Source organism: Loxodonta africana, chromosome 5 (assembly GCF_030014295.1).
Source record: "Loxodonta africana isolate mLoxAfr1 chromosome 5, mLoxAfr1.hap2, whole genome shotgun sequence".
NCBI classification, from domain to species: domain Eukaryota; kingdom Metazoa; phylum Chordata; class Mammalia; order Proboscidea; family Elephantidae; genus Loxodonta; species Loxodonta africana.
This window is the reverse complement of record NC_087346.1, coordinates 24,295,773-24,322,688: the sequence shown is the minus strand read 5'-3', so window position 1 is coordinate 24,322,688 and position 26,916 is coordinate 24,295,773. Positions and strand designations below refer to the sequence as shown.

The window sequence follows — 26,916 nt, the reverse complement described above, 5'->3', positions numbered from 1 at the left end:
CTCAGCTAATTGGTTATTATTAAGCATTAAACCCATTGCCGTCGAGTCCATGCCAACTCATAGCAACTCTATAGGATACAGTAGAACTCCCCATAAAGTTTCCAAGGAGCGGTTGGTGGATTCGAACTGCTGACCATTTGGTTAGCAGCTGAGCTCTTAACCACTGAGCCACCAAGGCTCCATTAAACATTACTAAAGGCCAATTATAACATTTTGACTTTGACCTATATTGTAAAGAGAGAAATATGTTTGCTCACAACACAATCTCACATGCTTCCATGCCGTGCCTTTCTAAATATGCAAGAATTGAGCTCAAGCTCATTAGACAAAGCTCAGCTCTGCACCATATGAAAAATTTGGAAATATACAGAAGTGCCTGGCATGCAATATAGTTAGAAAACATAGCTTTTGGACATTACAGAAAGGAAGAAACAAACATGATTTCAAGGTTATACTAACTTTCCTATGCCATAATTGTTCCAGAAATATGGAAGTCATTTTTCATCCCAGTCTGATAACAGATTAAAAACAAGATTAAAATGTCATTTATAAAATTACATGTTTTTAAACAGAAACTGTAACCCATTAACATCTCTGGATTTCAATGTATTAAAAAGTACCATTATTTAATGCTATGCAGAGAGAGAGCCAAGGAAGTGTCAAATGCCTTGAAAACATTCATTTAGATCTTTAATTTTTAAAAGAATAACTGATTTCTAACGCATGCCAAACATGTTCTAAAATAACCATGGATAGTAACTGAGAGCAAAGCTGAAAGTTAGTTGACTTGCGGACTGTTCGATGTGGTGCTCAGTACCTACCACCTGTGGACCCTGGTCAGGAAGCCCTTCACTAGGCCCCAGAGCTTTAGAGGACAGGGCTCTGGTCTTTCTTCAGTCATGACCTCCTCACAGTATAAGACTCTTACCCTCCAGAACAAGTTCCTGACACCCACTTGCAGACACCAAAGTTCCCTGCCCAAATGGCCCTGGGCCTGCTTCCAGGACTCGTGTGGGCCTCTCCCCTAGGCCTGAATGCTGGCCAAGAGCCGCTGTTTTCAAGGTGGTGAGAAAAGTACGATGACGTTAGGATGTGCCGGCTGGGCTGTCCTCAAGTGCACACTAAAGGTCCACACTCAAGGTCCATGGAAGTGGAAAGGTGAGAAGAGAGAAGGGAGGAGAGGGTCACAGACAAGGGCCAGGGCTCAGTTCTCCCTATGCCACCACCTCCTGGTTCAGAACTGGGAGGAATCTGACCATTCCAAATTTGATTCTGGACCTCTGTGCCATTTATCAAGGTGAAAAGCCAAATGCCATCGAGTCAATTCCTACTCAGGGTGACCCCATGTGTGTCAGAATATAACTGTGCTCCATAGGTTTTGAATGGCTGATTTTTGGAAGCAAATGCCAGGCCTTTCTTTCTAGATACTTCTGAGTAGATTCAAAGCTCCAACCTTTCATTTAGTAGCCTAGCACTTAACAGTTTGTGCCACACAGGAACTTCATTAATTAAGGTAAAAAATTAAGGTAGGAGGATAAAATATACTTTAACAGTTCGTAAGTTTGATTAATAACTTATAAATATTTGAATATACAGGGTGCAGGTTTCCATTTGCATTCTTGCCCCAGACCTGGGGAATGTTAGAGGAGGGTCTAACGGTATCATTCAACTTTAATCACTCATTGTCCAACGTACCTTTTAAAAATCACAAAGTTACTTCTCTGCAAATATATAAGGTATAGGCAGCAGAGCTACTATTTCAAATTAAATTGTTAAAAGAGAAATAATTATAAGGGGAAATATTAGGATAAAAATACAATGTGCTACATTTATTGGGGGTCATAAAAATAAATTTGTCAGGAGTCATAGAAAATTAATAAAAATTGAGAATTGGGACAGTCTATAAAGCACGCGTACTAATTACCAGTAATTGTAATATCCTCATTTCTGAAATTTGGTCATTTATTTTAAATATAGGTAAAATACTTTAAAGACTTTATGGTAGCAATAAAACAGGATTTTTAGGAACTAATTTCTATTTATAGATTATCAGAGAGTCTATATTTCCTACTGATTTTTATTCCATTAATTGAACTTTGGTATTTTCAGCCAAAAATATAGGTTATACTGACTAGCAGTATATTCTTACATAGTGGAAGACAAATATATTAGTCATACAATGACTATTATCATAACAAAAATATCTGTATGATCAAAAGGTGTCTTCTAAACCTGTAAGTGTTTAATAATCAATACTACAAAATTATTTTATAAGAATTCTAATCAATTGGGATGGACCTACAGATCAAATGGAGCTTTCCAATTAAATGAAATTAAAAATAGCAAGAATCACTACTGAAATTAAATAATGTCACTTGAGAAATTTGTGACAAGTGTAATTGCAGAGCTCCTGTCAGTTCTTAAGACGTGTCTTGAGCTTCTGGGATCACTATGAGTTGGAATTGACTTGACGGCAATGGGTTTGATTTTAGTTTTTGGCCTTGAGCTTTGAAATGGCATCATCTTTGGGAAGAATAAAGGGGAACAATAGGGATGTCAAACAAGCAGTTTTCGGGTAAAGAAATTCTTTTTTGGGTGGTCCCCAAAGCCATGATCATCCCTCTTCCGTGCTGCAGATAAGCCAGCCACAGTCATTTACAAAGCTGTGTTGGTATAGAGAAAGACAAGTTTCAAATAGTAACGTGTGCCTGTGTTATGTGTTGAATTGTGTCCATCAAAAAAGATATGTTGAAGTCCTAGCCCCCAAACAAAAAGCAAGCCTGTTGAGTAGATTTCGACTCGTGGCGATCCATGTGACAGAGCAGAACTGCTCCATAGTTTGTATCTTTACAAAATCTTTATGGAAGCAGACTGACAGGCCTTTCTTCTGTGATACTACTGGGTGGGTTCAAACCATTTTTGCACCTATGAACCCCTAGCCCCCCAAACAAACAAACAAACAAAAAAAACTAAACCAGTTGCCTTTGAGTTTATTTTGACTCATAGCCAGTCTATAGGACAGAGCCACCACATGTCATAGTATAATGGCCTGAGTGTTGCTGTGATACTGGAAGCTTTGCCACCAGCGTTTGAAATACCAGCAGGGTCACCCATGGTAGACAGGTTTCAGTGGAGCTTTCAGACTAAGACAGACTAGGAAGAAGGACCTGGTAGTTTACTTCTGAAAAAACTGGCTAGTGAAAACCTTATGAATAGCAGTGGAACATTGTCTGATACTGTGTTGGAAGATGAGCCCGCAAAGTTGAAAGACACTCAAAATATGACCGGGGAAGAGCTGCCTCCTCAAAGCAGATTCGACTTTAATGATGGATTCAAGATTTCAGGACCTTTATTTGCTGAGGTGGCACAACTCAAAATGAGAAGAAACAGCTGTAAATATCCATTAAAAACTGGAAAGGAGACTGGACAAAGTATGAATCTAGGAAAATTGAAAGTCATCAAAAATGAAATGGAACACATAAAGATCGATATCCTAGGCATTAGTGAGCTGAAACGGACTGGTATTGGCAAGAATTAGATAATCGTATGGTCTACTATGCCAAGAATGACAAACTGAAGAGGAATGATGTCACATTCATTGCCAAAAAGAACATTTCAAAATCTATCCTGAAGTACAATGATGAAAGTGATAGGCTAATATCCATACAGCTACAAGGAATACCAGCAAATATGACTATTAATCAAATTTATGCACCAATCACTAAGGCCGAAGATGAAGAAATTGAAGATTTTTACCAACTTCTGCAGTCTGAAATTGGTCAAACATGCAGTGAAGATGCATTGATAATTACTGGTGATTAGAATGGGAAAGTTGGAAACACAGAAGGGATAGTAGTTGGAAAACATGGCCTTGGCGATAGAAACGAAGCCGAAGACTGCATGATAGAATTTTGCAAGACCAATGACTTCTTTACTGCAAATCCTTTTTTCAATACCATGAATGGCAACTATACATGTGGGCCTCACCAGATGGAATACACAGGAATCAAACTGACTACATCTGTGGAAAGAGATGATGGAAAAGCTCAATAACATCAGTCAGAACAAAGCCAGCGCCGACTTCAGAACAGATCATCAATTGCTCACATGCAAGTTCAAGTTGAAGCTGAAGAAAATTAGAACAGGTACACCGGAACCAAAATACAACTGTGAGTATATCCCACCTGCATTTAGAGATCATCTCAAGAATAGAGTTGACACATTGAACACTAATGACTGAAGACCAGAGGAGTTGTGGAATGACATTAAGGACATCATACATGAAGAAAGCAAGAGGTCATTAAAAAGACAGAAAAAAAAAAGATCAAAAAGAATGTCAGAAGAGACTCTGAAACTTGCTTCTGAACATAGAGTAGCAAAAGTGAAAGGAAGAAATGATGAAGCAAAAGAGATGAACAGAATATTTCAAAGGGTGGCTCAAGAAGACAAAGTAAAATATTATAATGACATGTGGAAAGACTTGGAGATAGAAAACCAAAAGAGAAGAACATAGTTGGCATTTCTCAAGCTGAAAGATCTGGAGAAAAAATTCAAGCCTTGAATGCAATATAGAAGGATTCTACGGGGAAAACATTAAACGACACAGAAAGCCTCAAAAGAAGATGGAAAGAATACACAGAGTCACTGTATCAAAAAGAATTGGTTGACATTCAGCCATTTCAGGAGGTAGCATATGATCAAGAATTGATAGTAGTGAAGGAAGAAGTCCAAGCTGCACCGAAGATATTGGTGAAAAACAAGGTCCCAGGAATTGATGGAATACCAGTTGAGATATTTCAACAAACAGATGCAGACTGGAAGCACTGAGTTATCTATGCCAAGAAATATGGAAGGCAGCTACCTGGCCCACTGACTGGAAGAGATCCATATTTGTACCTATTCCAAAGGAAGGAGATTCAACAGAATGTGGAAATTATTGAACAATATCATTAGTATCACACACAAGTAAAATTTTGCTGAAGATCATTCAAAAGCGGTTACACCACTACATCGACAAGGAACTGCCAGAAATTCAAGCTGAATTCAGAAGAGGATGTGGAATGAGGGATATCATTCCTGATGTCAGATGGATGAAAGCAGAGAATACCAGGAAGATGTTTACTTGTGTTTTATTGACTATGATCCACTGTGTGGATAATAAATTATGGATAATATTGCAAAGAACGGCAATTCCAGAATACTTAATTCTGCTCATGAGGAACCTGTACTTAGACCAAGAGGCGGTTGTTCAAAAAGAACAAGAGTATACTACATGGTTTAAAGTCAGGAAAGGAGTGTGTCAGGGTTGTATCATTTCAGCATACCTATTCAATCTGTATGCTGAGCAAATAATTTGAGAAGCTGGACCAGATGAAGAAGAGTGGGGCATCAGGATTGGAGGGAGACTCATTAACAACCTGTGATATGCAGATGACACAACCTTGCTTGCTGTAAGTGAAGAGGGCTTGAAGCACTTATCGATGAAGATCAAAGACCACAGCCTTCAGTGTAGATTACCCTTCAACATACGGAAAACAAAAATCCTCACAACTGGACCAATAAGCAACATCATGATAAACAGAGAAAAGACTGAAGTCAAGGATTTCATTTTACTTGGATCCGCAATCAACGCCGATGGAAGCAGCAGTCAAGAAATCAAAAGACGCATTGCATTGGGCAAATCTGCTGCAAAAGAGCTCTTTAAAATGTTAAAAAGCAGTGATGTCACTTTAAGGACTAAGGTGCACCTTAGATTCAAACCATGGTTTTATCAATTGCATCATATGCATGTGAAAGCTGGACAACGAATAAGGAAGACCGGAGGAGATCGAAGATGAATTGGCGCCTTTGAATTTTGGAGCTGGTGAAGAATATTGAACATACCATGAACTGCCAAAGAAAAAAAACAAACAAATCTGTCTTGGAAGAAGTACAGCCAGAATGCTCATTAGGAGCAAAGATGACAAGACTTCATCTCACATGTTATCAGGGAGGACCAGTTCCTGAAGAAAGACATCATGCTAGGTAAAGTAGAGGGTCAGAGAAAAAGAGGAAGGCCCTCAACGAGATGGATTGACACAGTGGCTGCAACAATGGGCTCAAACATAGCAATGATTGTGAGAATGGCACAGGGCTGGGCAGTGTTTCATTCTGTTGTACATAGGGTCGCTATAAGTCAGAATCGACTTGAGGGCATCTGACAAAAACATAGGACACAGTAGAATTGCCTCATAGGATTTCCAAGGCTGTAAATCTTCACAGAAGCTGATTCTACATCTTTCTTCCATGGAGTGGATGGTAGGTTCAAACTGCTGACCCTTCAGTTGATAGCCGAGTGCTTAACCACTTCACCACCAGGGCTCCATTCTAGCCCCCCAGTACCTGTGAATTTGACTTTGTTTAGAAAAACGGTCTCTGAAGATGTTATCAGTTAGGTTAACAGGAGGTCAAACCGGAGGAGAGCGAGTCCGAATCCAATGTCATGACTGGTGTCCTTATCAAAAGGAGAAGAGACAAGGAGGCAGAGAGACACAGAGAAGGAAACGGCATGTGAAGAAGAGGCAGAGATGGAATTATACTGCAGCCGCAAGCCAAGAAACACTCGGGGCTACCAGAAGCTGGGAGAGACAAGAAAGGAGCTTCCCCTGAAGGCTTCAGAGACAGCAAGGTTCTTTCAACACCCGAATTTCAGACTCTTATCCCCAGAATGGGAACACTGGTGGCGTAGTGGTTAAGAGCTATGACTGCTTACCAAAAGGTTGGCAGTTCGAATCCACAAGGTGCTCCTTGGAAACCCTATGGGGCAGTGCTACTCTGTCCTATAGGGTCACTACAAGTCGGAATCAACTCAACAGCAACAGGTTTGGTTTGTGTTTTTTCTTTTTTTTTTTAATTCCCAGAACTGTGAGACTATACATTTCTGTTATTACATGTGACTCAGTTTGTCGTACTTGCTTACAGCAGCCCCAGGAAAATAACACACCCTGTCAAGTTCCACCAAGTCTGCCTGGATTTGCTCATAACATCTTTATTACACACTCACACACAGCTCTGCCTTTTACTGGTGATAGTCTAAATGTCAAGTGAATAGCACAGATAAAATATACTGTGAGTTTATAGGAAGGAGTGAATACTGAGAATTAGATATTAGTTATGTAACTATCTAAGTTAAAGACCCCTTTTTCATTTTTATATCTTATAATTTTAGAACATTTTAAAATGGTGAGAGGGGTAGATTATCAGACACACTGCAGTATGTGACCCAAACCACAGGTTTAGATTAAATTACACCTGCACTAAATCATACTATATGATTTAGGCATATCACTTAAATTCCCCAAGCCTCAGTTTCCCCATCTGTAAAATGCTCTAAATAATAAAACCTACTGTATAGCACTGTTACAAAGATTAAACTAAGTAATAAGTTTAAAATAGTTAGGTTTTAACATAACAGAAGCATATATTTTATTGTAATTTTACCTCTTGATACCGTTACACAGTACGTTTATGTATTACAAAGCTTGCTATTTCTTCCCAAGTAGACAAAAATAAGCAGTTCTCATATACTGTCTACAAAATTTCATTTGGACACATTTTATTTAGTTTCTGAAGGTCAGCACAACTCACTTCTGTTTTATATAATTATTAGCTTCTGTAACATTGGTCCAAGTAGAATCCAATGGTGATAAATAAATGGTCTTTTGATATTACTGAATTCTCTACTGAGTAATTTTTCTAGTGATTAAACTTCCACTTGGGGGAAAAGGTCTTTAATATTCATTTCAGACCAATATAAAATGGAAAATTTTAATTGGGTGGTAACTCAGTGATTATACAACATGCATTTAAAAAACACAGACATTATGTAACAATCATTATGATTAATAGCATGCCTTTTTAATAAAAGCTTTCCATTATGACAGAACCAAAGAACTTCATTAAAACCAATGGTTATATTTGCAATAGAAAGAAAAGCGAACATTTATAGTAATAAATAGTGATAAATACCTGAATGTTTTATTATAGATTTCTCACTTTTTATATTCCTTCTCTATAATGCTACTGCAAGCTATGGCCTTTGCCCCTCCTAGGGTGCTATGCACAGCTGTCCAGATTGGGCACTGTACAACACCAGGAGGCTCCATTCACATAGACTGCTATGAAGAGCCACTTGGACTTCACAACCTGCAGAACTACGCGTGGCAGCCCTGGCTCCCAACTTCTACTCCATAATGGAGCCCTAGTACTAAAAACTAGAACTCTACGATCTCAACTCTGAACTAAGTGAGATCAGATTTCAAGTATAGTCTGAAATCAGAAGATTACTCATCTTCAGAATTTTCAGGTGGATTCGTATGTTTGGAAATTAACTAGTTAGACTAACAGATGCATGTCATTAGAGATATTAAACAGGTAGCAGACACTGTTGACTTTTGAATATATGTGATGAGCACAGAAGTGGGATTATAATCATAGCCCAGTTTAGAGAGTCCACTCCTGGGTGGCCTCATAAGGCCATAGAAACAAGCAGTAGAAAATACAGCAGATTCTGGAAGGAGGAGGAGAATGGTGCACCAGAGGAAAATAAGATAAAAGAGGATTCTTAATTAGGAGTACTTTATAGGTGACTTTTTGTTTTTCCCATCATACTTCAAGGTGGGTGTTGTGGGCAAGCTGGCCTACGCTAAGAGCACGGCCTTGAAGTCTGACATACAGTCATTAGGGAGCACAGTTCTGAGCCTCTGGTTTCCTCTGTCTGTCTGCCAGTGGCACTTAAAACATCTGTCTAGCAAACAACCTGGACGAGTGGATGCTCATCTGTCCTTTGTAGTGGAGTTACAGAGCTTTGTTGTTGCTGTTACAAAACAGCTCTGCTAAAAGTTTTCATTTCCAACCCCAGATGGAATACTGACTCTGAGGCTGGAATAGGAACAGAAGCCAGAACTGAGATTCATGCATTTCTGTATTCCAACAGTTTCTTTTTCTTAAGGAGTTCAATTTAACCCCAGGTGCATCAAATTAGAGTTGTGTACGCACCAAGGCTTTATAGTAAGCCCTCCCCAAGTACAAATGAATGTGCGTTGAGTAAACAGCCCAAAGAGAGCCCATTAAAATGTAAACATGAAAGAATGCTCAATACAGCTGTGGTCTTACCATTTGCCTTGTGCTGCACATCTGGCGGAAACTGGTCAGGAGCATACCACTGATAGTCTGGCTGTGTGGAACAATAAAACATTATTATAGCAATATGGACTTCAAATGAAACTTAGTGGCTCATTAAAAATATAATTATACAATGCGGCTTCTATTATGCAGGCAACACAAAAGTCATTCCTATCCAAACCTGTTGCCAACTCGCTCATCCCTCTTACCCCTCCTCATCATCACCACTATCTCCCCCTATTCCCTCCTAAATCCACCTGGTGTTTGGCCAGAATTTCTACTACTTTGGCATTATGGCATGTTTTCTTTTTTGAAACAGATGTGTTTTGCAGATCTGTAGAAGTATAAACACTTTTGTAAAAGTTACTATAGCCCATAAATAAAACAAAGCAATTTACTATCAACAAATAACTCTTTAAAACCCTTACACTGGAGGTAATGGGAAGACCAAGGGGGGAAAAAAAAACGTTTAAGAGGTTTAAGGAAGAAATCTAAGACATTATAAGGGACATGGTGTAGAGAGGTTTACGATGATAAAGCAGAGAAAACCTTTCCCTTTTCACCATTCCTCTGCAGAAACTATTCTCTAATTCACTCAGATAGTTTAGACTAGGCAGCCCGTGATTTGCAGGAGCAAGAAGAGGGAAGAACTTTAAGATTTTTCTCTTAAGATTTTCTCTTACGTTTACACCAGTTATGAACAGCTAGATATTGAACACCAGGGAACATGTTCAACAAATTGTACTGAATAATGAGCTCAAGACCTGAATTTTCAAGGTACATTTCTAAGGCCAGTCTCTTTGTGTTTAACCACTTGGAACAATGGAACAATCTCAGCTTTACCTACCTACAGAGTTGGTCTGTTTTCCTGCTCCCAAGGCTCACCCTTATAAGACACGGAGAATACACGCCTTCTGTTCTCTTATTCAATTACCTCCTGAAAATAACTCAGGAAAATTTCTCTAACAATGAGCCAATGGGGCTGCCAAAATACTAGAAGTGGCCAAAAAGTTCAATAAGCCGGCAGGCCACTGAGAAACAGTAGAGTCTGACCCCACCTCACCCCTACTCAAACACCTAGACTTTTGGCTCGTTTTGGTCCACAAAAAAACTAAAAGAGGAAATGAGATCACTTCTGTTTTTTTATCTTCTCGTTTATTTTTAGATGTCTCAAGTAACACAGAAGATAAGTGCTGTGAGCCTTGGCTTTATACTGCAGGAAAGTTGCCCAAAGAAGGTAAATATGCTATAATTTTACAAACACTATGGCATGTGATTTAATTCAGACTTTGGTATTCTTTTAAAATTAAGAGTTTTTATAAATCCTACTGTTAAGCCAAGATTTTGTTTAACTGAATACTGCCAAAAAAAAAAAAAAAAAGGCTGTTTTATATGCTTGGAACCCTTTTTCAAATATGGACCTTTATTTAGGGATAATTTTACTTGGTCTGTACTACCTTACTTCTCTAATTGATAGGGAAAGTTTGATGAGTTTTTATTTATAGTGGGTGAATTCCTTCTCTCCTTCTGTGAGCGAAGGTTTGAAAAAAACAGCCATTTTTACTCCAAGATAAATGTGAACGACTCTTTAGTTTTATAGTTAACCAGTTCCCCAAACTGCAGGAGCTAACGCTGAAGTAAATTTCTATTTCTTTATGTTTCTCTCAATCCTACTTTACCTCTAAGTTCTTAAGAAGATGTTTAAAGAAGTATAGCTGTGTTGAGAGATTCCCAGAAATGTTTCTGGTGAAGATTAGGCATAAGCAGAGAGGTAAAGAAAAAAGGGAACATATTTGTGCACCAGTGTTCATTGTAGCATTATTGACAATAGCCAGGAGGTAGAAACAACCCAAGTGTCCATTAACAAATGAATGGATAAACAAAATATGGCATATCTGTACAATGGAATGGAAACCACATTGGTGTAGTGGTTAAGAGTTCAGCTGCTAACCAAAAGGTTGGCAATTCAAATCCACCAGGTGCTCCTTGGAAACCCTATGGGGCAGTTCTACTCCATCCTATAGGGTCACTATGAGTTGGAATCAACTCAGTGGCAATGAATACAATGGAATATGATTCAGTCATAAAGAGAAATGAAGTTCTGATACATGCTATGGCATGGTTAAATCTTGAAAACATTTTGCTGAATGAAATAAGTCAGACACACAAGGACAAATATTGTATGATCTTATATGAAATAACTAGAATGGGCAAATACTTAGAGACAAAATTTATAACCATTTACTAGGGATAGGAAGGAGGGAGTTAGAGTTGCTGCTTAAGGAGTACTGAGTTTTTGTTTGAGGTGATGAAATATTTGGCCATGGAGAGTGGCGATGTTTGGACAACATGGTGAAGGTAATTAATGTCACTGAACTGTACACTTAAAATGGTTAAAATGGCAAATTTATTATTATAAATATTTTCCACAATGAATTAAAAAAAATGTAAATGGGGGAGAGAAGACAGACAGAAAGAGTAACTAGGCCACCACACAAAAAGAACAAAATTCTCAGCAGTATTCTGTGTCACACCCAGGTCAAATAAGGGACGCTCATTAAACTCTCAAATCCTTCTAGCACCCAAGGAGTCATTATCTCCTCCCCGGGGAAACGGGCTTTGAGTCACACTCAGATACAAATGTATGAGAGGTTTCACCCAACCAAGAGAACCATCTCCCCATTAGTGCTCCGCTAGGAACATTCCAGCTATCATCTCATCTCCGAGATTCCTTGCAAATCAGAAACCTGGTTAATAAAAGCTAAGTGGTGTGGGGAGTTGTCTGAGCAAATCCAAAATGCAGAAAAATGCATCATTTTCTCCGTGGGTAAAGGTCTTGTTTTTGTAGGCAAAAAAAGAAAGTAAAGAATCCAGACCACAGGAGTAGGGTGGGGGGTGGGGGGCACTGCTGTGGAGAAGGAAAGGGAAGGTGCTTTTGGGCTGGATCATTCAGGTTGACTGTCCATATCAATTCTACTTGCAAATAATTGCTCAACTGTTCATTCATTTTGCCTGGATAGACAGCCATAGAGGAAAACTTAAGTGGGTCACTTTTTCTTGGATCCTTCAAAAAATCCTTTTAATTGGAAATCATCAAAAACTGTTTTACACAGATGTAGCAATACCCAGAGTAGTTCAATATAAATTTACAAAAGGCAGCATCACAATACCTCCCAGACTGTTTTGCTGTATCTACTTTCCTTTCTTTATACATCAAAATGTCTTTGTGGTAGAGTCAGGTGTGTCATTAATAATGACACATATAAAATGTTATATTTTCATTTGAGGAATTATAGCCCAATTTGATATCTTTTAGTTATTTACTTATATTTATGCATCCAGTGGACACAGTGTGCCAAAGATAATTATAGTGTATACTGACCACTGTAACTCTACAAATTAGAGGTTGAAATAAAATAGAGGCTCTTTCTGTAGACAACATTATGTGCCAAAATTCCAGAGGCAGACATTTCTACCAAAGAGAGTATTAAGTACTTATGTGTTGAAATGGAAACTCTTACGTACTGGGTGTTTCTGTAGATCCTGCACAGCCCCAGAGCTGGTTGGTACCCATGGATCCCGGAGGTGGAAAACCAAGCCACAGTTACAGGTTGGAAAATTCATCTGAGGAGAAAAATGCTGTCAGTTCACTGAAAGTAAGTGAAATTGGGGAGTCACATTGACATTGGATTTATACAACTACAAGGTTTTGTTTAACTTTCAAGGTTTAGCCTAACATGGAATAATTCTAATTCAAACTAGCAAGCATGTCGTGATGGTTGATTTCATGTGTCAGCTTGGCTAGACTATGGTTCCCAGTGGTTTGGCCAAATATTAGACTAGTTGCTATTCCATAATGTAATCTAATGCAATATAATATAATTACTTTCCATTATGTAATGTAATATAACATAATCAATCAATAGGCTCCCCGGTGGGGCAAATGGTTAAGTGCATGGCTACTAGCTGAAAGGTTGGTGGTTTGAACCTGCTCAGTGGCTCCCTGGGAGAAAGACCTAATGATCTGTTTCCTTAAAGATTACAGCCAAGAAAACCCTATAGGGCAGTTCAACTCTGTCACATGGGGTCACTATGAGTCGAAATTGACTCGATGACACCACCATTAACAATCAATCGGTTGAAAGGGAAGCTTCTTAAGTCGTGGTCTGCCTCCAGTCTCTAGATAGATACTTTGGCAGAACTTACTCTTTCTCTCTACTCTGTACTCTTCTCATCGCCTGACCTGTGGATCTCGGGACACAAGCCTGCAGAAGTCTCCAGCCTGCTTCCTGACCTATAGATTTTGGACTTGCCAGCCTCTACAGCCGGGTGACCCAATGCCTTGAAATAAATCTCTCTCTCCTCTCTCTCTCTATATATACATATATGTATCAACAGAGAACCCTGTTTCTCTGGAGAACCCTGAGTAAGGCACATGTCAGTATAAAGTCTGCATGGATTCAGCTGAGGCTCCCTGGCCAAATTTTACAATTTGTAGACAACATTATGTATTTTTCCACTTTGAAGAAATTAGAAGCAGTTGAAAGGTATATGAAATTGACTTTATTTTCCTAGCTGTCTTCACAGACGGTTTTCATTTATGAAGAACCATCGAGTGAGCCATAAAATAAGTTTTCTTAAATTGGCATCCTGAGGTTCCTATGGCATAACTAAATCATTTCCAGGGAGGAAATTAGAAATGAAGAGAAATAATATTCTTTTAGACTACTAGAGAACCAATAGGATAAAATGCTTCAATGCCTAAGAAGATATTCTATTTTCTTGAAAAAGGTAAAAGTGCTGAACATACTTTTGCGTTGTAAATTGTGTAGGCTACTAGAAGAAATACGAGGGAAATGTATTTCCCAGGTGTTTGTGCATCTATGAAGAAATCTCTATTTGAGTGAACACACACCAAGGCTTGTGCTACTGGTAACATGTTCTGCAAAGCATGTGTTTTTCATGACTGTCCCAGCTGAGAGAGCTTGGTGGTTCCTACGTACTATCTGTCCACTGATGTTTTAGTTAATAATGAAAAGCATGGGTTTTTCTAGGCCATCTGTAGCAGAGTTTGAATATGCCTTTAATTTAGGCCATGATGAACTGGTGTACATGGGAATGATGTGTGGGTGGAAGTTAAAGGTGACATTTCAATCACAACAAGAGGGCTTGGTGAACTTAGATAAGGATCCACCTACCTGTTTTAATTGCTTTTCTAGTTTTTCTTTCTCCATTTGACAAGCTTTTATCTGTGAACAAAACAAAGGCATTTGTTTATCAAAAAAGATTTCAGATGGTTTATATCAAAGCTACTATGGCCCCAGCTGTCAGTGGCCTACTTAGGAGTCCAAGGGGTGAAACACTGATAGCAGTAATGCAAAAAAAAAAAAAAAAACAGCCACATTTTTTCCCCAGACATGCAGTGAATCTATCTTGAAATTTCCAAATTAAGCTTGGAAAATTAAATAGCTTGAAACTGTCACTTCAATTTGTTGAGGCCGTTATAATTCTCAGCTTTATGTTGATATGTCCATATTTACATATAGATATAGAAACAGCTTTCATTGCTTGCTGAATGAAATCGGAATTGGTCAGCTTGGCGTTCAAAGACTTCCACAATAAATTTTCCAAGTTGTATGTGTACTTACTACAGGCCAGATAGTGATCTAAATGATTTACATGTGATAACTCACTGAATTCTCTCAATACTCCTATATGATAATGTTATCATGCCCATTTTACAGATGAGGAAACTGAGACATGGAGATGCTGAAAAAACTTGTTCAAGGTTATACTGCTATGCTTTATGGCTTCTCACTATTTGAGACCCAAACTCAGCTCCTCACCTTCCCCGGTTTCCCCTCACATCTGATATACCCAGAGAAAGTGGGTTCTTCTTTGACTCTTTAGTTACGGTATCCTCATCCCTACATCCCATCTTCCTCATCTCTATAAGGCATGGTCAAATGTTCCCTCCTATACATCATTTCTCCCTTTTAGCATTGTACATATACTATGGGATCTCTTACAGTCTGATCTGTTCCGTGAAATATATCTCCCTCACTACACTGTGAGCCCTTGAATAGCAAAGACCAGGTTTTATTCCCTCACAGCACCTAGCAGAGTGCCTTGCAAAAAGAAAGCATCAAAATTAGATTACAATGAAATGAAAGTAGCAGGCTAATTATATAGCTAAATGAAACACTTAAATGTGTTCCTTTGCAATAAACTAAAGTCATTCATTAAATATCTGTGATAATATCTGTGAACCATGACAGGAGCAAGACACATTTTTTTTCTTTTACTGAACTCTGAGAACAACTTTGTGAGTCTATGATATAGGAATCGTTACATACTTTTATAGGTTAGTACACCAATGGATGGTAAGTAACTTTATTTTCAGAGACATAGAGGCTTTAGGGTTATAAGGAACATTGTCATTTTATAAATAATAAAAAAAAAAAAGCCAAAAACCAAATCCATTGCCGCTCAGTCGATTCCAACTCATAATGACCCTATAAGACAAAGTAGAACTGCCCCCATAGAGTTTCCAAGGAGCGGCTGGTGGATTGGAACTGCCAAACTTTTGATTAGCAGCGTAGTACTTAACCACTGTGCCACCAAGACTCCATAATTAAAAAAGGGAAACATAAAAAACTTGATTAACTTGCTCAAGTTTACCACCTAGCATGTCAGTACAGGCACAAAACAGGGTCTTTACCCCTAAATTCCTCCTATCCTTTAGTCTCCCTCACTTCATCACTCTTTAATGAGTATGATTTGTTTTAAAAACTCCGCAGTGGTAAGATGAATAATCTCTGGTATGTAAGCAGAATGATTTGACCTGTAAATTCCTTGTAAAGTCCACTTGGACAACAGAAAATACGCTTTTCAAATAAAACAGTGTCGGTTCTTTTTATTGTGCCATGGTATTTAATTGTCTGTTGGTACATTTAACATAGACCATTAAACCATCTAACGTATCTCTGCGAATCTGCATCATTCTGTTACCGGAGTAAATGAGCCTTTTGAAAAATAAATCATGGGATTATCATTATTTTAAAGACAATTTTTGATAGTTTTAAGAGACTAAATTTTACTTGGCACTTAGTTCATAACCACAATTATACCATACTGGTGGTAGAGTGGTTAAAGTGCTGGACTGCTAACTGGAAGGTTGGTAGTTCAAACCCACTAGCTGCTGCAAGAGAAAGATGCGGCAATCTGCTTCTGTAAAGATTAAAAGAGAAAACCAAACCTACTGCCATCAAGTCAGCTATAAGTCATAGTGACCCTACATGACAGACCAGAACTACACCATAGGGTCTCCAAAGAGCAGCTAGTGGATTTGAACTGCTGGCCTTCTGATTAATAGCCTAGGCTCTTACCCACTATGCCACCAGGGCTCCCCATAAAGCTGACAGCCTTGGAAACCCTATGAGTCAGTTCTACTGTCTTACAGGGTCGCTATGAGTTGGAATCAACTCGACAGTAATGAGTTTTGTTTTTTTTTAAGTTTTGTGTTTTTGGTATTTAGGCTATACATTTTTTTTTTTTTGACATCAGTCAAAAATTACAGAGAACACAGGAATAAAATTACACTTGAGTTATACTTCTATAACTTAAATGGATGAATATATGTTCTTAGTTGAACTAAAACTCCTGTAATGGCAAAGATATTGCTAATCTTTGACACCAATTTATTTCCAATCTGAACTTAATATACTAAGAATGAATAAAATTTGGCAGGAAATAAAATAATTTGCACAGTGACAATCTGAAAGAATTAAGACAGCTTTGTGTGTAAGAAATAAAAGCTGAGACAGTGATTTCCTCACGAAGAATATAATCAGATCATTTTCTCACCCATTGTTCTATAGAGTAGTTTGCATTAATTATTTTCAGAAAATTATCCCATTATATTTTATCAATTTTTTTTTTTCCATCTAACTTCTTAGAGAGAAATCGTTCTGCTAAAGAGTTTTTCCATGTGAAATTAGGACTTTCAAGTTGATCCTTGGAAGAATGTCAGAGAAGAAATTAAATTTACTTTGAGATCAACTGTCTAACAGGAATAATAGGATGACTGCTAGCTTACATTTTCTTCTAAGACTACAGGTCAGCCACAGCATGTCTCACAATAATTTCCTATTGATTGAAAAGCATCGCATAATACTTGAAACCCGAAATTGTGTGATTCATTTTTTTCATAAGCTAAAATTGTGTTAGCTACATTTCTCTTCATTAACATCAATATTTATTTATTGTGACAACTTCCTGAGTACTTTTAATATATGCTATTACACTTAATTTTAGTGCAACCACCACCACTGCCTTTAATACACCCTTTTCCAATAAGCTGGTTGACATTATCTGGTTTCCCTGAGTGTGCTCCGGTTACATTAAATCTGTGAACCCACTGAATGAGTTTCTTGATTTCACTAGACGTATACGTGGCATTTAAAACTATGTATGTTTTTGGAAGACAAAAACATTCCAACAGAGCCCTTCAAAGAAAATGACAAGAATTTAGAAACCACTTCACTGTACTGGAATGTTTTGAGTTTAAATTTGAGTACTATATAGTTCAAATCCCATTCTACCAAGATAAATATTATGAGAAAAAAAATCAAAAGAACTGGGTTTTGGAAAAGTCCTTGGAATTCAATTTCTTGGGTAGCTCCTTACGCACTTAAGTTAAAAGGAACCTCCGGTCATTTTCATCTCCTTACAGCATTGTTGAAGAATGATTTCATCCCAGGTGCTGATCTCTCAAAAATTACAATGTCAATTAAAGGAAGCCAAAAAGTCTTTTTTTCTTTAAATGAGAAAATAAAAATAAAATGCACATGTGTTGGCAGAGATTGTTTTGTTTTGACTTATACCTGAGAATTCAGCCTGTTCAGCTGGGATTGAGACGTTAGATTAATTTGCTGCAGCTCCTCTTTCTGTTGGTTGAGTCTTTCTCGGTCTGATCGCTCTTTTTTGAAGTCTTCTTCGTATATTTGCACCTAGGAAATACCAGCTTGTGGTTACTGCTAACTTCCCTTTTCTCTTAAACCATTCTTACATGATTTCAGAAGAGATGGTATCTAGGCCTTTCCAATAGGAGGCATTTTACCCTCTTTTCATAAATACTGATTTATGGTGGGACTCCCTCCTGATACATACGACTTTTTTTTTTTCCCCAGCTCACAGCGACACTGTGTGTGCAGAGCAGAACTGCTTCATAGGGTTTTCAATTCAAAATAATTTTCACACTTTTTGTAAACCAAGGAAGTTTAAATGTACTTACAGGAATTACCTCTTTTTTTTTTTTTTGTTACTGAACTTTAGGTGAAGGTTTACAGAACGAACTAGCTTCTCATTGAAAAGTTACTACACATTCTGTTTTGTGACACTGAATACCAACCCCACAACACGTACGGCTTTGATTTTTATCTTTTACTTTGTTCAGAATGGTAGCTCTCAGCCTTTTCCTCCTCGTGCATATTCAGAAACTCAGATGCAAAGTAATAATGTGCATATTTTGTAAAAACAATTCCTTTTACCCATTATTCTGCTGCACACCCCATTATTGTGATGAGCTCCCTGCCTGGTGTACATGTCACTGCTTTGGAACAAGCCATCCATACACAGCACAAGGCTCTGATGTATGAAAACTGCTCAAAGTTCTAAAGGACAGTTTACTGACAATAGCTCTTAAATGAAACCATTGAAATTGACATGCTGGAGTTTCCAAATATGAATTCTGAGTTGAGCACAAAATAGAAATGAAAGACTGATGTACATGGGAAAAACAAAGCATGGTGTTGACAGGTCTTCACCAGGGTTGTCCTTTCTAAGAAACTGTGGGAGTATGTTATATAAACGAAGAAAATATAGTAATATTTTAGTAGAATGCTTCTTTAGAGGTACTCCAAATACTTCTGAGAAGTGACCAAACTAAAAAGAAAAACAAATTTAATTGTTCCTGTTGTTTTTAATTGGTATAACATATACTGATGGCTTGGAGAATGACGTGTGAAGCTATGAAAACAAATTAAACTTAGAGAATAAGTTTGTTCTGAAGCAAATGATTTCCTCTAAGACCCTGATTTAAATAACTACTTACACTGAAACCCAGAAGCTAGATTTTTGTCTATGAACACTAAAGCATATTGAGCCTCTATCATTGATATGCACTGAACTGTGTCTACCCAAAATACATGTTAGAATACTAACCTCTATACCTGTGGATATAATCCCATTTGGGAATAGTTTTCTTCATTATGTTAAAGAGGCCATATTTGTAGGGTGTGTTTTATTTATTTAATTTTTAATTTTTTTTAGTTTTATTGTGCTTTAAGTGAAAGTTTACAAATCAAGTCAGTTTCTCATACGAAAATTTATATACAGGTTGCTATATACTCCTAGTTGCTGTCCCCCTAATGAGACAGCACACTCCTTCTCCCTGCCCTGTACTATCGTGTCCATTTAGCCAGCTTTTGTCCCCTTCTGCCTTCTCATCTCCCCTCCAGACAGGAGCTCCCCACATAGTCTCATGTGTCTACTTGAGCCAAGAAGCTCACTCTGCACCAGTATCATTTTCTGTCCCATAGTGCAGTACAATCCCTGTCTGAGGAGTTGGCTTTGGGAATGGTTCCTGTCTTGGGCTAACAGAAGATCTGGGGACCATGACCTCCGGGGTCCTTCTGGTCTCAGTCAGACCATTAAGTCTGGTCTTTTTATGAGAATTTGAGGTCTGCATCCCACTGCTCTCCTGCTCCCTCAGGGATTCTCTGTTGTGTTTGTAGGGTGTGTTTTAAACCAATCACTTTTGAGATATAAAAGAGCAGATTAGGCACAGAAGCAACGAAGCACAGATGGAGGAAAATAGATGTCATGCCACATGAAGATCACCAAGGAACTGAGGAATAGAAGCTAAACAGGGACAATGACCTTCCTTTCCCCAGAGTCAACAGAGAGAGAAAGCCTCTTCCTAGAGCCAGTGCCCTGAATTTGGACTTCTAGCCTCCTAAACCGTGAGAAAATGAATTTCCGTTCATTAACGCCGCCCACATATAGTCTTTCTGTTATAGCAGCACTAAGAAACTAAGCTAATCATCAGCAGTGTAGCAAAACTTAATGCTTATCAACTTTAGATTCATAATAGGACAAAATGCAATAGGCAAGAGGGAAATAAATTGAACATTTTTATATAGATTTAGATTCAGATATACATGTTTTATTTCTAAGGCTTTATTCACAAGAAGCATTGCAAGGAATCTACACCTAGGCTAGCTGACATTTTGGTTGAGAGCTGAGGTTCAGTTCCAGACACAGTTAAACTAATCCTCTGTAAACAATTTCCAGACGCATTTTAAGTGGGAGAGACCCAACCCATCAGAACTGAGCACTCTTTATCAAACACAATACTGAAGGCTATGTTAGCACTTTAGTCAGGTGGGGGCCAAGATTCTAGCTCAGTTTCTTTGTATGTTTAAATCCTTTAGTGTTTCACTTGGCACTTGGTTACCTGTGGGAGTGTGATTAGAAATGTGCACAGTTAAAATGTGTATACAGAAAGTTCACAATACAGCCAGACAAAACTGAGGAGCTAGATTGTGGTCTACCCTTGGGGGATTGTGAAAAAAAGAATGCCTGTTACTGTCTGTATCAAGTATGAGCTAAACCATTACTGTAGACTCCATGTGTAAGAGTGATTCTCTCATGTGGTGTACATTATATGAGAGCACCGAAGACGACTCAAGTGTCTGAACACAAATGGTGTTTTTTAACAGAAAAATCCTGGCTAGCACCAAAAGTGCTTTAGGGGTTGAGAATTTGGCTGGGCTTTAAAACTGAATCATTACTATGATTCTTTTCCTGGGTTTATTTTTAAGCTATATATTTAATCTTGAAAGTAACGAAGCAGATTACTCAGTTTTTTTTTTTTTTTTAAACCATTACCATTGATTTACGGCAACAGGCTAGACCATTGATTGGAAACTCTGGTGGCGTAGTAGTTAAGAGCTAAGGCTGCCATCCAAAAGGTCAGCAGTTCAAATCCACCAGGCGCTCTTTGGAAACTCTAATGGGGCAGTTCTACTCTATCCTATAGGATCTCTACGAGTCAGAATCGACCCTACAGCAACTGGTATATATGACAACCACCGTGGATTTGATTCTGACCACAGTGACCCTGTGTGACAGGGCAGAACTGCCCCAGATGGTTCCTAACACTGTAAATCTTTACCGAAGCAGACTGCCACACCTTTCTCCTGGCCTTTTGGTAGCTGCCGAGTGCTTAACCACTGCACTGCCAAGGCTACAAAATAGAGAACTCAACTTTGCCATCATGTGCTCTCAATTATTTAGGCTGATTTGCAAATAGGTTATGTCCTATGAAGTAATAACAACAAAGTAAATTACAAAAATGCTAACAGAATTGCTTGCTGTATCCATATATTGCATCAAGAATTCTTGTAATTGATGCTTGCTTGGAGCAAATTGCCAACAAATCATATCCAAGGACATCAGAACAATACTTTCCAGCCCTTTTTTCTGGGATAGCCTCACTCCCACCCCTAACATGTAACTGACAAGGGTGCTTCAGGGATTGGGATTCATATATGATCAGGCTTCATATACATATATCCTGTGTTTATCAATATTGCAATGCACTGTTCCAACCCTCTACCTGCATGAGTTTGTTTAACCTCTCACAGGAAAAGATAGGTGATACGCATGGATGGCCACTCAGCTAGAGGAACTCTAGCCAAGCTGGCTGAATTAAATTTAGACCCAGTTCTACTCTGTAACACATGGATCACCATAGATTTTTTGTTTTGTTTTGTTTCTAAGTTTAGGCAGTGCTATAGCCCTCAAGGCCCTTGGGTGGCACAAGTGGTTTGGGACCGACTGCTAACTTACAGGTTGGCAGCTGAATCTACCCAGTGACTTCACAGAAGAAAAACCTAGTGAACTGCTTCAGTAAAGATTACAGCCAAGAAAACCTGATGGAGTTCAGTTCTAGTCTGTAACACATGGGGTCACCATGAGTTAACTGACCGGATGGCAACAGGTTTGTTTCCTATAGTCCCACAACTCTCTGCTGCTGATCCACACAGAAGCTGTAGAGAATCTGCATGTTTTTTTTTTTTTTTGCTGCCCACTTGGCAGCAGTAGGTGAGGTTGGGTTAGTGTGGAGGGGGAGGCCGCTGGGTGTCAATAAATTGGTAGGTGGTGCCATCATCTATCTGTAGGGGTAGCTGGGCAGACCTAGATCTTCAGTGATTATAATCATCGCAGAGCATTGATTTTACAGCTGTCCTCATTGTTCAAAGGTCAGCAGCTGCAGATTCACAGCCCTGCTGATACGGCACCTACCATTCTTTTAAAAGGTCCAGGGTTTGAGTTAATAGCATTTTCAAAATACATAGCATCTAAGTGAAAGTCTCTAGACGCAGTGCTAATAGAATCTCACCAAAATGTTAATTAGCATGCCCTTCTTTTAACTATGAAATCTTGGCCAAGACATTTAACTCATGTGAAGCTCAATTGCCTCTTATATAATGTAGGGGTTGGACTCGCCGGTCTGTATTTTTGTATCAAGTTTTAAAATCAGATAATTATACTGAAATAAATGCAAGAATCTTTGAAAAGTGTTGAACAGCAAGACCTTAAAAAATGTCCAAAGAAGCATGAACAACTGGCCCCATGTATTCCATATGATCATGCCACTTCTAACTTCTCACCTGATGTTTGAGAACTTCCACTTGCGTCCTCATCTCTTCATGGTTGCACTTCATTTCCGACTTCCCCAAATAGTCCTCAGAAAATGAAGAACACTCCAGCTTCAAGGCATCCTGAAGAGCCTAACATGTAAGAGAAACATGCTGTCGATCTAAGATTTACCATATCATGTGCATTCCTCTGTAATTGTTACAGCCACTGTCTCAGATGCGACAGCAAGGTAGAACGACTTCATTTTTAATGCTGATCCAAATGACTGAATAACATTCTTCTTTCTGATTTTTCTAGCATATATATTCTTTTGTCAGAATCTCAGTCTTTTCTCCATAAAAATGCTTAAGTTATTCAACCCCCATTGTTACATAGGAGGGCTTTGATGTTGGACCATCTCCCCCTCACCACCTAATCATGAAAGGAAAACATTATCTATTGCCTTTCTCTAGATTCTCTGCTTCAATCACATATACACTCTGTCAAGGATCCTTAAACTTCAGTGAGCATCGCAATCACCCCGAGAGCTAGTAAAGCCACCCATCGCGGGGCACTGCCCCCAGAGGTTCTGAATCAGTAGATCTGGGGCAGGGTCTGAGAATCTGAATTTCTAAGAAGCTGATGCTGCTGGTCCCAGATAACATTTTGTATCAACCTCTGCCACCTAATCACACAATTCCGCTATTAGAAGAGAGAGAAACCAACAGAAATGTGAACCTATGCAGACACACTCTGTGTTAGATCTATTTGCTTCTCTTCCACCTTGTCCTCCTTCAGCACTCCGTTCTTTCACCTAACCACAGTTGTATTTATTCTCCATTAAGGCATCCATTAGGGAGTCCCAGTGGCACAACTCTGGGTTCCTTATCAAAAGGTTGGTCATTTGAGCCCACACAGCGGCTCTGCAGAAGAAAAACATGGTGATCTGCTCCTGTAAAGATTAAACCAGAATAACCAAACCCATTGCCATCGAGTCGATTCCGGCTCATAGCAACCCTATAGGACAGAGTAGAACCATCCCACAGAGTTTCCAAGAAGCACCTGGTGGATTCGAACTGCTGACTTTTTGGTTAGGAGCCATAGCTCTTGACCGATATGCCACCAGGGTTTCCAAAAGATTACAGCCTAGAAAACCAAGTGGGGCAGTTCTACTTTGTCACATGGGATCACTGTTGGTCAAAAATCGACTCAACGGCACCTGGCAACAACCGCAAAGCATCCATTAACTCAGTACAGGGTGGAGAGGGCTCCCTGTTTTCCTGACATCCAATACAACTTGGTGATTTCACCACAGGCTAAGAAGGTGAAGGAAATGAGAGACACTTAGGTTCACCAAGAAGAGTATCATCCTTACTCATGAGTCCATAATGCTCCTACATATACTATACTTTGTCAGCTCATGCAAAGGACATTTCATTGCCTGTATTCTGAAGACCCCTGGTTCATGATGAATTCTATAAAAAGGCTTCCAAGAATTGTGACTGAAAACACCTCATCATGGTGTGGCCTCAGACCCTACAACATGACTGCTTGCTTATTATCAAATGACTCCTCTGTACAGATAGAAAGGTTTCATGTTCAAAGCCCTAAAAAAAAAACGAAAAACCAAACCCGTTGCTGTGGAGTGGATTCCGACTCATACTGACCCTATAGGACAGAGTAGAGCTGCCCCATAGGGTTTCCAAGGAACGCCTGGTGGATTGAAACTGCCAACCTTTTGGTTAGTTAACCACAATGCCACCAGGGTTTCCCAGCTCTAAGGAGAATTAATTTCCTCAGCGAGTTTTTCTTTAGCTTTGATGCAGTCCACTGAGTGGTACTACTAGTAACTCATTCCCTTACATTACTGTACAATATATGGTCATAAAAGTAGGAAAACTAAAGCAAAATTATGGTCTTGAACTTGTGTGGGTAGAATGAGTTTCCTAAGAGAATGCCTTAGAAGCTATGGTACTGTCTAGCCTGACATTAATATCATTTTTCAGGAAGTTGTAAGAGAAACAGGAACTTTTTTCCTGTTTAATGGTTTATGCTTTGTTAGAATTTGTTGTTAACCTACATAGCTCTAGAAAGTGTCATAACAGATGTTTTTTAGGTGTGTTAATTGTAGTAGGAAGAATCTAGGGTGGAGTGAACCAAGGGAAAGAATACAATCAAGTATGCTGGTTTCTTCACCTATGAAAAGAGTATTTTTGTGGGTCTTGTTGTATTTGAATTTCCTGGTGTACCTTTCATGTTATTCAGGCTTCTAGAAATTTTGCAAATGAGTCATAAATGGAAGGTGGGTCTGACAGACATTCATTCCATTTTGGGGGTTTTCCAACTTCCTTGAACGAACACCTGTAACATACTCTAGAATAGTTATTTGCTATCAGCACATATTCACCAAATGTATCTACCCTACTCACAATGAGGAGAAGTCAGACAAATCAGTTTTGCCCATGGGTGGCACTAGCTGACTAGCCTCAGGTAATTGCTCTCATTTTAGTTGAACATCTGGCTTCTATTCGAGAAACTTGATGAAAACAATGCCTTTGGGTACTTTCTTCAAAGGAAATAAAAAGTTAACTTGAGTACACATAGAGAGACACAGTTGTGTGAACTTCTGAAAACCATATATTAATTACTAAACTGACAAGTTACAAATTTCCAGACTGAATGGGTCTGTAGGCAGTGAGCTTGTGCAAGTTGCGGAGGGGGTACCAAATTCCATGCTGTGCGAGAATGATGTGTACAGTCAACCACCCAAATGAACACTGTAGGTCACTTCTATTTGTTACAAAGATTATAAAAGAAAAATAAGCAGTGTAAAAGAGAAGAAGAATAATTTCTCACATTCCACTAAGCACATGTGTTAGATGAGGAAAAAAAATCTCTTTTCATAACTCATCACCTTATACTTATATTTTTAAAGGACAGGTTAAGGTATACCAAACCCACTGCTGTCAAGTCGATTCCGACTCATAATGACCCTACAGGACAGAGTAGAACTGCCTGATAGAGTTTCCAAGGAGCGCCTGGCAGATTTGAACTGCTGACTTCTGGGTTAGCAGCCGTGGCACGTAACCACTATGCCACCAGGGTTAAGGTACAGATGTGAGGAATGAATTCTTTCTGGCATTAAGCATTCTTTTATTTTTTCCTTACTAGTCATAAGTAATATATTATGCCTGTTAAAGTGTGAATCTCAGGTCCAGAAAGGGCTAGCGAACATACTATGTACTAGCTAATTATATTCATTTATTCAACCATCCATTCATTTAACATATATTTAAATTCTTACAATAAGCAAGGCCCTGCTCTAGGCACCTGGGGTACAGCAGTGAACAAAACAGAAAAACCCCATTGGTTGTTGCCTTCATGGGCCTCTTCCTCCATAAAAAACAGATATTAAATTATATTTTATTACTGCATTGTTATAAAGATGTTTATATTAATATTATATGTTAAAACATTTTCTCCCACTTAAAATTTCACTTTTTTCTGATTTTAAAGAAATTAAAATGTTTTCAGAGACCCCTAAAATTATTTCAGACCCTAGGCGCTGCACAAGTCGGAATCGATGCCACAGAAACTAACAAGGACAACACCAGGAACTGTGCTTACCATGGCTAAGGGAAAAGTCAGCACTGCAAAAGTCTACCCTTATGGAGCTTACAATTAAGATTGGGAGATAGAAAACAAATAAATGTGGGACATTAAGCATATATTAGACAGTAACTAAAGAAAAAAAAACAAAGCAGGGTATACCAGGGTGAGAGTGTGCAATTTTAATTAGAATAGTCAGAAAAGTCTTCTTTGAGAAGGTAACATCTGTGTGAATACTTGAACTTTACTCAAATTAACTTTTTTGGTGGTGATTTTATGATTATAGTCACCAGAATTATAAAATTAGTATTTTTCTAACTTTTTCCTGGGTGGCTTATAAATGATTAAGCACTTCCTGCTAAGTGAAAGGCTGGTGGTTTCAGTCTACCCAGAGGGCCTCAGAAGAAAGGCCTGATGATCCACTTTTGAAAAATCAGT

At 38.6% G+C, this 26,916-nt stretch overlaps 1 protein-coding gene across 1 annotated transcript in view; it reads right to left on the bottom strand.

The window, feature by feature from the left end:
* TNIP3 (TNFAIP3 interacting protein 3) overlaps positions 1 to 26,916 on the bottom strand; it is a 43,725-nt gene that overhangs the window by 4,261 nt on the left and 12,548 nt on the right. Inside the window, exons 6-10 of the mRNA XM_023548628.2 lie at positions 22,902 to 23,021; positions 18,048 to 18,173; positions 14,361 to 14,411; positions 12,688 to 12,786; positions 9,154 to 9,214 (exon numbers count right to left, since the gene is read on the bottom strand). Coding sequence (XP_023404396.1) covers positions 9,154 to 9,214; positions 12,688 to 12,786; positions 14,361 to 14,411; positions 18,048 to 18,173; positions 22,902 to 23,021 — 457 coding nt within the window. The remainder of the gene's footprint in view (positions 1 to 9,153; positions 9,215 to 12,687; positions 12,787 to 14,360; positions 14,412 to 18,047; positions 18,174 to 22,901; positions 23,022 to 26,916) is intronic.